Here is a 9,513-nt window from a genome sequence, read left to right as displayed (position 1 = left end):
ACACTGAGTGTGGCGACGCTTTAAAGGGACCGGAGACCAGTTGGCGCAGGGAATACCCCTCCCGATAGAAATGAGAGCAAGTTAATTTTCCCGTTTATTTACCACCCACTCTAACCCTCCCTGTCCCACCCCAATGTCCGACCCGACTAGCCCAGGCCCTCACAGGGCGCGACAAGGAGCCGGTCCTTAAAAAGCGAAGGCTAAAATAAATAAGCATGGGTCTCCGCAGTCCGGGGGCTAATGTCCTATGACGGTCCGGGTCCGAGTCAATTCACCAGCAACGAATGCTCCTCCGAAGCGTCCCTGGAGGAGGGTCGGTGTCAGCGGAGGCGGAAGGCATCAGTTCCCTCAGGCCCGCTTCCCTTCCACCAGCCAATCCCAAACCCAAGCCAACCCGGCCTCCAACCTGCCGCAGCAGCAGAGGAGGCTGCAGACGGAGCCGCTCCCACGGCGGAATTTGCCGGAGGTGGGGCTGTCTTGGCACTGCGCGATGTAGGCCTGGAGCTCGCTCTCCTCTCCGCCCGCTCCGCCCGGATGCTGGGGAGAGATGCCCGGCGGCCCGGCATGAAAGTGGCCTCTGACTTCCGAGGCCCTTGAGATGCGCCCTCCCCTCCCCCTCCTCCCCCCTTCTCTCCAGTCATCTGGATCTTCTCACCGGTCCTTGTGGACCAACCAGGCTCCCACCTCGGGGCCTCTGCACCGTGCTGTGCCCTCCACCTGCTGTTCCTCGTGGTTTGCTTCACCCGGAGACATTCCCTGACCACTGAATGTGTGCACACCCTGAATCTTGGTCAGTTGGTGCCCTCCGCTGTGGCTCCAGCGCCTCGAGCCGTGCCTGACCCCATCTGGGTGCTTGACAACCACCCACTTGTGGGGGCGGCGAGCGGGCGGGGTGCAGACATCTGCATTCCCAGCAGCAGTGAATGTTCTGGCTTTTAGCCTTGTCTTCATCTCTCCCAACCTCACAGGGCCAGTATCTCCTCTCCAAGTCCTTTCTGGCTCTAGGTCTTTGCTTTGGCTGTTCCTTCTCCCTGGTGCTCTCTCTTGGGCTCCTGTCTCATCGATCCAGAACTTCCTGAGATGATGGAAAGGTGTGACACCTATGCTGTCCAAATCTGGTAGCTGCTAGCCACATTGGCTATTGGGCGCTTGCTCTGTGGATGGTGTGAGTGAGGAACTGAATTTGGAATTGTATTTCATTTTCATACTAGAGACTACTATTGGACAGCACATTCTAGAAACGTTCCTGGACTCAGCCCGATACGAGTCTAAAGCAGGGGCCTCTCTGTAACCTTCCATACTTCCTTTACACCTCTCATCAGCTGGCTGTTATACTCCCGTTTGTGCATCATTCATCCCGCCCATCAGTCTTGGACAGACCATGTATGTTTCCTCAGATGCCTGGCACCCAGCACCAGGCTTGGCACGCAGTAGGCTGTCACACGTGTTTGCTAAAAGATCCTGTCTACCTGCCGCGCCCATGCTCTGCTCTGACCCTTGCAGCCTGCAGGACAACCACCCTTCCCCAGACCCACAGGACAGAGGGGTTGGGAGCGGGGCTTCCGGAATGAGACAGTCGTAGGTTGAGCTGGGTTCCACCATGTGCTTGGTAGCTGATCTTGGGCGAGTCACTGAAATTCTATGGCTTAGTTTCCCTGTCGGTGAAAGCAGACGCAGGAACCCTACCTGGCCCGAGCCCCACACCTTGATAAAACTGAGAGTGTGGCAGCTGTGACCGGGACGGCATGGGTCCCTCCTGGGCCCCCCAATTCCGAGCCACCCTCTCCTTTGGCCTCGTAGCATCTCCCGCATTCTCCCCCTGGGTCCTCCTCTGCGCACCCCGCCGTGGCCAACCACGAGGGACTCAGAGCCCGAGTCTGGGGCCGTGCACGGACGCATGCATGCACAGCCCCACGGGGGGGCAGGGGAAGGCGGGCGGCCGGGCAGCTGACCTTGATGGTGTCGTAGGCGCCGGTGATGAGCGCGATGAAGAGGCTGAGCACCATGTAGATGAACAGGCTGACGAAGGAGTACAGGTAGAGCTGGGAGAACAGCCAGACCAGGCTGCTGCGGCCCTGCTGCGCCTGCATCGCCGCGAACGTCACGAACATGTCATCCCCGTTGATGAGCGAGAAAAGGCACTCGGACACCATGGACAGCGAGCGGAACTGCCGGCGGGCAGGGGGGTCAGGGGTCAGAGGGAGTTGTGGGCACGGCCGGGGGCCGGGGTTGGGGGCTTTGTGGGGTCAGAGGGGACAGCGTACAGAGTACCAGTAGTCACGATAGAGCCACTTGGGGGGGGGTCACTGAATAATGACAATGTCATAGAGTCAAGGCTAGGGTCACCGGGGATCAGAGGGGATGGTGGGTAGAACTGCTGCAAACTTGCTGGTAAGGAACCAGGGGTCAAGGTGGGTCATTCAGTGTCACCAAGTCAACAACAGATAGACCAGGAGTCAGGGGGCTTGGGAAGTAAGATGGGGAGCCAAGGATCCCTCATCTGTGGGTCACAAGCGCCACCCACAGGTCCCGGCCAGCCCCTACCTTCACATGGTAGGGTCCCAACACAATCCAGCCGCAGAAGCAATAGCCCAGGTAGATGACGGCCACACAGCAGCAGAAGCGCATGACGCTGGGCAGGGCCACCCGCAGCGTGGCAATAAGGATCTGCGGAGGGGTGGGGGTTGGGGTCGGGGGAGGGTGGGGGTGTGTGTCAGCAATGGGGGCGGGACCACAAGCCAGGTGGGCCGTGAGCCTGCAGATGGGGTGAAGCCTGCCCAAGGGCATGATGGGGTGACCACAGAAACTGGGATGACCATCGACAAGGCAGGGTGGTGCTGAGTAGGCCCGAGGGCACCCCCTGGCTGGACTCAGATCGGGGGAGGAGTATGAAAGAGCAGGCTCATGTGACCCCTGCCCAGGTGGAATGACAGGTGTGCCTGGTGTGGGCAGGTATGGGGAAGAGGCTCCTGGCGGGTCATCTGCAGGGGCTGGTGATGGCAATACGTGTACGAATTTATCTGGGGGTGGGGGTGGCAATTAAAGGACGTGTGGCCGCCCCTGGGAGGGCCCCGCCTGCATGTCGGAGGCTTACGTTGTACTTGTGGAAGAAGGTCAGGTAGCGGATGACACCGACCCAGACGAGCAGCGTCGAGGTGCCCAGGAGGATGCTGCAGACGTCATAGCTTGCCAGGTTCTAGGGGCAGAAGCAGCGTCAACCCCATCCAGCCTGGCCCTTCCCTGGGGATGGGGCCCCGGGCAGGCATCAGCAGGGGTGGGAGAGGGGTCCAGGGTCTGGAAGGAGACCCCGGGGCTCGGGGGCAGGGCGTGGGCAGGACCCACCTTGGCTTCGATGCCAATCTTCATGATGGTGCCTGAGATGGTGAGCACGTCGCTGGTGACCAGCAGGATGTACCAGCCGTTGACAAATTCCAGCCGCTCCCACAGGCTGATGACCTGTCCCCGCTGCCGCCACATGAACCTGACAAACTCCTGCAGGGGGAGGTGGGCGGGGTGAGGGCTGGTCCGGACATGGGAGGCTTGCCACCCGGGCCTTGACGGTCCCAGAGCTGGGGAAGGCTGGGGGCGGCTCTCACGCTCTGCAGCAGGAAGCCTCGCAGCAGCGAGCGGGCGCACAGCAGGAAGGAGAAGGCACAAGTCAGGATCACCACCACGTCAAAGAGGAGCCGGAAGCTGTTGTCTCCTGTGCGGAGGGGCCGAAGGCAGGGCCAGGAGTGAGGCGGCTTCAGGGCGGGTTTGGGTTGGTCATCAGGCTCATGGGTTTCTCTGGGTAAGTCGGGAGTTTGGTCCGTGCTGGTCTGGGGCTTGGGGAATTCCTGGGCAGGTTGGGGCCCCTGGTCAGCGCTAGTCGGGGGCTTGGGGGCTCACCATGGCCGAAGACGCTGGGGTGCTTACACTCCTGGATGTGGGCCTGGGTCTCCAGGCTGATGGGGATACGCCCACTGTGTGCCTTATTGTCAAATGTGATCTGCAGGGGTGTGGCGGGACGGGATGGGACGGAGTAAACCTCAGCAGACCTAGGCCCCCAGAGGCGCAGGACGGATGGTCTCTCCAGCCCCAGCCTCCCCCATCACCCCCACGCTGCCCTTGGCCGAGGGTCCCCAGCTCCAGGACTCAGAAGTCCCCTGCCCACCATGCCACCCCATCACTGGCCGGTCCCTCGCCCCACACCCCAGGCGTTGCGGGCTCACCAGGATGCTGAAGGTGTAGCAGTCTGGGATTTCATTGTTGATCAGGCTCTGGAGGTTGATGGTCTTCAGCTGGAAGTGGATGGTGACGTTGATCAGCCTGGGCGGGGGGAGGCTTGGGTGAGGGTGAGGGGGCTCTGCCCATCCCTCCTGCCCCGGAGTGCCAGCACTCCTGCCCCACGCTGACTCTGCAGCTGGCAGAGGAAGTGCTCACGTGGCCGCATCGGCATGGCCCGCCCCTGCCCCCGCCTGTGGGGAACCGCCCACCACCCCCACCCCTGAAGATGCCTGGAGTCCTGCCTCCCCCCTCCTCGGCCCCCTTGATGGGGCAATACTTGTGGAATTTGAGCGTGAGGTTCTTGTAACTGGTGCTGCCATCCAAGAGGGAGAGTTCATCACTGGGGGGCACAGGGGGTCTCTCGGGAGGGTCCACCCGGATACAGTCTGAAGACAGGGAGTCAGGGAAGGGACACTGGGGACAGGGGAGGCACAGGCAGGTCTCCCCAGAGTCCCCGACAGACCCCTTCCCTGCTTTCCTTCCCCCTTCATACTTCGACATTTGTCGTTTGTTCCTGCTGTCTCCCCCTAGGGTCAGGCCTGGACTGTCTGTCTCACTCCCTACACAGACCCTAGTGCCTGGCGCTCAGTGGGCCCCCAAATGTTTAGGGAATGAATGATAGTGAAACATAACACTCAGCTCTTTCCGCGTGCCAAGCATTCTGCTAATCATTAAATTATTAACGATCGTGACCACCCCATCTCGCGGATGGGCAGGATGCAAAGTAGATTTTAAAGATTTTTTTTTTTTTGATGTGGACCATTTTTAAAGTCTTTATTCAGTTTGTTACAACATTGCTTCTATGTTTGTTTTTGTTTTTGTTTTTTCCGGCTGCCAGGCATGTGGGATCTTAGCCCCCTCACCAGGGACTGAAACCGCACCCCCCGCATTGGAAGGCAAAGTCTTAGTCACTGGGCCGCTGGGGAAGTCCCTAAAGTGGGATTTTTTTTTTTTTTTTTTTAAATCCCGACAGCTGAGCCCTGCCCGGCCCACTCACCAGTGATGACCATGGGGTCGATGTCAAAGGTGTCATTGGCTGGGTCCACATGGCCCCGGTGGTAGTAGCACTGGCAGAGGGCCAGGGCCGAGCCATTGGCCCAGGGCCCGCCCCCGCCCCGCACGTAAGCATACCGACCCAGGGACACGTCGGGGAGCATCAGGTACTGTGGGCAAAGGAGGGGAGGGTCAGTGAGCCCCGCCCGTTCTCCCGGGCGGGCCCACCTGCCCACCTGCTCCTGGTCGCCCACACCTGGTCCACGGCGTGGAAGATGGACTGGTACAGCTGCTCCCGGGTGTAGGCCGCAAACGTGTCATCCGCCCCGTCCGAGTAGCCCAGCAGGAAGAGGTGCCGGAAGGCGATGGTGTTCTCCTCCCGGAATGTCACCACCAGCTGGTTGCTGAGCCCAAACAGGATGAGCTGGCAGGAGGGATGGGGAGGATTGGCACTGCCGGCATGGGGTCTCCCACGGCGCATGAGCGGAGGCAGAGTAAAGAGAAGGCCCACCCCATGAGGGCATGACCACCATACGTCCCCAAGGCACAGAACAGAGTGGCCACTCATAGAACTCGTGGCAACAACTAATGTTCATGAAATGTTTACCAGATGAATGTTCGAGAGTCAGCACAGCATCACACTGCCAGGGTCCGAGTGCCACCTTCCAAGGCTCAGCTGCTATGTGACTTTGGACAAGTCCCTTAACCTCTCTGAGCCTCAGCTGTCCTATCTATAGAAAGGGGCAAGAGCAGTGGCTAGGACCTCAGAGGGCATTTATGAAGCTTAAAGGAGCTGCTCCCGTGCAGATCCGAGAGGGCTTCCTGACGGATTAGTGCCACTGTCACTATCATGATATGGGGCTGTGGGGTCAGGACTAAGCTCTGACTCCAAGATTCTCCTTCGAGGAAAACAGCAACCACAGGTGGCATTCTGTGGGGTGGGGGTGGGGGCCCTGAAGGTCTCACCTGCACTGTGACCACCAGGATCTTCACCACCTGCAGCACGAGCTTAAAGGGCTTGCGGCCCTTGGCCCGAAATTTATCACAGGGGCTCATGAAGAAGTACTTGAGACGACGGCGGAGATCCTCCTCTTCTGGAGGGGTGGAAGGGGCTGGGGAAGGCCCCACCTGGGTCCCATACCCAGGTTTGGGTGTCAGGAGGCGCTCAGTCTCTGTGGGATGCGAGAGGGCAGTGGGGACCAGGCCTAGGCAGGTTCACCTGCCAATAGGGGAGGCAGGTCCCAAGCTCCAGCCAAGAAAGAACTCTGAGAGATCTAAGGAAAACCAGAAAATCCGTAACATTTTAGGGATATATGCAGCAGTGCTGGCTCAGCGGTTTCAAGTCACTCAAAAGGGCCTGAGTTGATTCCTGCCCCTGCTCCAGGGCACTCAGCTTCCCTGAGCCTCAGCTACCTCATCTGCAAAATGGGGCAATAAAATCTCTCACCAAGAAGCTAAGGATTTGACACTTACAAAGCATTCGGTCTCTGAGTCTCAATAATTCCTCAATGAATAGAGCCTATTCTATTTTTTTGGTTTGTTTTTGGTTTTTTTTGGCTGTGCCGTGTGGCATGTGGGATCTTAGTTCCCCGACCAGGGATTGAACCGAGCCACAACAGTGAAAGCGCTGAGTCCTAACCACTGGACCCCCAAGGAACTCCTGAATAGAGGCTACTCTAAGGACCACTTATTCCTTTCAATCCTGACCAGTCCAAGATGAAAACCCAAGTTTTCAGCAACGGCTCGGGTCATAGCTGGTCACAGCAGCCCTGAACTGTTCCGGACACAACCCACCATCCCCACTGGGAGAACCCCGCTTCCTTCCAGGGTCTGGCTGGCCCCCTGCCTGGCATGGCCACCAGGATGAAATGTAGGCACTGTCAGAACTTGTCCGGCAGGGAGGGCCAGCCCCTGGTCCCTTTGGAGCTCAGATGCTGTCGTGGTTGTTTACAAGATACCTGGATGGGAAGCCAGAAAGGAGGCTGCCTCCCTGGCTGGGATCACAGCTAATCCATCCCAGACTCTACCAGCCAGGGCATCTTTCAGGTGTCTGCAGCTAGCTTAAGAAGGGAAGATCAACACAAAGGGCATTCCTCCATGCTGCCCTGTGAGAGGCGACTGAGCTTCCTTGCGTTTGGAGATCTGAAATTGAGTTAGGCGCCTGCGCTTAAGGTGGCAACCCCGCCCCCAGCGCTCCTGCCTAAGTTTAGAGAAGCTGAACATTTGCCTCCTGGTTTGTGGAAGGAAAGCCTGGGAATCTGACGTGCGGGTTGGAGAAGCTGGGGCCCGCTGTCGGAGTTCCAGCAAAGCTGAACAATCCGAATCTAGGCTCAGAATGCAAATCCTGGGACCCTCGCCGCCTGAGTCGGAAAAGCTGGCGATTCGCCAGCTGCCTGAATTGAGGTACTCAGAGCAGAGCCTGGGTTCAGGAAGGGCGGTCGGAGTCCCGCCACTCCGAGGTCGGAGAAGCTGATGCCCACCGGCCGCCCAGGTTCTAGGAGCCGTCTGCCCATATCTACGCCAAGGGGACGCTGAGAGGTCAGCATCAGAGTTGAGGAAAGGGAAACCGGGAGCTCCGCCGCCCCAGGTCGGAGAAGCCGCCCGCCCGTCCGCCGCACGCGTCCTGGGACTTGCGGGGCCGCCCGCGCCCTCACCTGAGCCGCGCGGGCCTGCGGGCACTGCCATGCCGGGGAGGGGAGCGCCGAACGCCGGCGGGCGCGGCGGTGCAACCTGCGTCTAAACACCCGCTGCTGTCACTGCGGCCTCGCTCCCTCGCGGTGTAGCTTCAAACCCTCCCGCGTCAGCTGACTCGAGCCCCAGTCACGTGACCAGCGCGGCCCTGGAGGCAGGTGACGGGATCCGGTCCCTCCCCCTGCGCCACGACGACCCCCTACCCGAGCAGCACGCATGCGTGCCTCAGCTGGCGACTTGCCCTTAGGCGGTCCCAAGGTCCTAGCGCCGACGGGCGGAAATGTGCTGGGGGATGGGCTGGCTGCTGGCTCTGTCCTGGCTCCGTCCTGCCCCCGTCCAGTGCTGACCTCTTGACTTCCATGTCCAGTGTTTGACCCCTTTCCCTCCGCGGTGTCGGATGATGATCCTATCTCAAGGCTGCCCCGCTCCATCCTCCCAGAAACTCTGCGTTACTCTCAGCACCCCCCCCCATCCGAACTGTCATCAAATCCTACTTCATTTCCTAATTACATCGCAAATAGGACCACTTTTCCCCACTCCTATGGCTATAAACCCATAGTCCCCCAAGATTCCCTATGGCCTGGACCACTGCAACAACCTCCCTGATCTTGGGCTCCCATTCCGGATCCCCTCCATTCCACTCGCCATCCAGCAGCCAGAAGCATCTTCAAAAAATAATTCATATCAGTCAGAACCTGTTGGTAGCTTCCCATTTCCCTGGGATGACAAGCAAACTCCCCTCTTCAGTCTACCAGGGCCTTCTGTTCTGGCCCCACCTAACTCCTCCCCTAGCTCATCTCTCAACGGCCCCAGGGCCTTTGCACAATCTTGCCCTAGAGCATAAAGGTTAAGAACTTAGGCTCTGGAGGGCAGACAATTTGGGTTTAAATCTGGGCGCTCCCAACCACCACTTCTGGGTCTTCCAAAAAGTCCCTTGAACTCCATGTGCCTCAGCGTCCTCATTTGCAAAATGGGAATATTCAGTTACCTGCCTCATGGAGCTGCCAAGAGAATTAAATGAGAAAATGCTAGAGCATAGCACAAGCCTGGGCAAACAGTACTGATGATTAAATTAGAGGTTATTGGGATTATAAAGTCCTTCCTTGGGAAGGCTGTCTGCCATCTAAATCAGAAGTCTTGTTATGCTTCTTGTTGAATGTAACATACTCTGTAATTACTTTTTAAATGTTTCTAAACTTGGTCTCTGAGCTGTGTGAGGGCCAAGGCCATATTTATCTTGTTCCCTGCTGAGACCCAAGCAATCAACAGATGTTTGTTGGATGCATAAATGAGTGACCTCCTTTGTCCCGTGGTGTACCTGCAATGTGGGCTTTGAAGGGCAAGGGGTAAGTTAGGAGAGCAGACGGGGCAGGGCCTCCCACATGGTTTCATATCAGCCTCTACCATCAGCCTACTAGACGGTCAACATGCCAGAAATCCCACCATTCCTGGGAAAGCCAACTCCAAAAGGAAGGGAGTTAGATCACCCACAGGATAAGTCTGCCCCTGACTGGGGTGGCCAGGTCTGGGGGAGCAGGGAGTGGCAACTGCTGGGATGGACCA

At 58.6% G+C, this 9,513-nt stretch overlaps 1 protein-coding gene across 2 annotated transcripts; it reads right to left on the bottom strand.

The window, feature by feature from the left end:
- Window positions 1-71: 71 nt before the first annotated feature.
- Window positions 72-8,109, bottom strand: MCOLN1 (mucolipin 1). Of its 2 annotated transcripts, none has more exons than XM_029219018.1 (14): window positions 7,914-8,109; window positions 6,226-6,431; window positions 5,516-5,683; window positions 5,264-5,429; window positions 4,544-4,652; window positions 4,212-4,308; window positions 3,889-3,988; window positions 3,597-3,703; window positions 3,343-3,492; window positions 3,095-3,196; window positions 2,545-2,667; window positions 1,953-2,168; window positions 407-537; window positions 72-303 (listed from the first exon to the last, which is right to left on the bottom strand). In XM_029219018.1, the coding sequence occupies exons 1-14, from the start codon at window positions 7,942-7,944 to the stop codon at window positions 267-269; spliced, it is 1,743 nt and encodes a 580-aa protein (XP_029074851.1). In that variant the 5' UTR covers window positions 7,945-8,109; the 3' UTR covers window positions 72-266. The 2 variants fall into 2 exon arrangements, with proteins under 2 accessions (XP_029074851.1, XP_029074852.1); XM_029219019.1 differs by having other exon boundaries at window positions 88-303; window positions 6,226-6,533; window positions 7,914-8,050.
- Between the last annotated feature and the right edge of the window lie 1,404 nt (window positions 8,110-9,513).

Source organism: Monodon monoceros, unplaced genomic scaffold (genome assembly GCF_005190385.1).
Source record: "Monodon monoceros isolate NGI ecotype Baffin Bay Population unplaced genomic scaffold, NGI_Narwhal_1 Super_Scaffold_12, whole genome shotgun sequence".
Taxonomy (NCBI): domain Eukaryota; kingdom Metazoa; phylum Chordata; class Mammalia; order Artiodactyla; family Monodontidae; genus Monodon; species Monodon monoceros.
Note: the sequence above shows the minus strand (reverse complement) of the source record. Positions and strands in the feature narration are given on the sequence as shown.

What these genes read in the sequence shown, in the direction of transcription:
- MCOLN1 (XM_029219018.1), bottom strand. Translation starts at nt 7,944, where the DNA reads ATGGCAGTGCCCGCAGGCCCGCGCGGCTCAG. An exon ending in CTCACGCTCAAATTCCACAA is followed by an intron (nt 4,309 to 4,543) that starts GTATTGCCCCAT and finishes CCCCCCGCCCAG; the next exon opens with GCTGATCAACGTCACCATCC. An exon ending in GAGGCTTCCTGCTGCAGAGC is followed by an intron (nt 3,493 to 3,596) that starts GTGAGAGCCGCC and finishes CTCCCCCTGCAG; the next exon opens with GAGTTTGTCAGGTTCATGTG.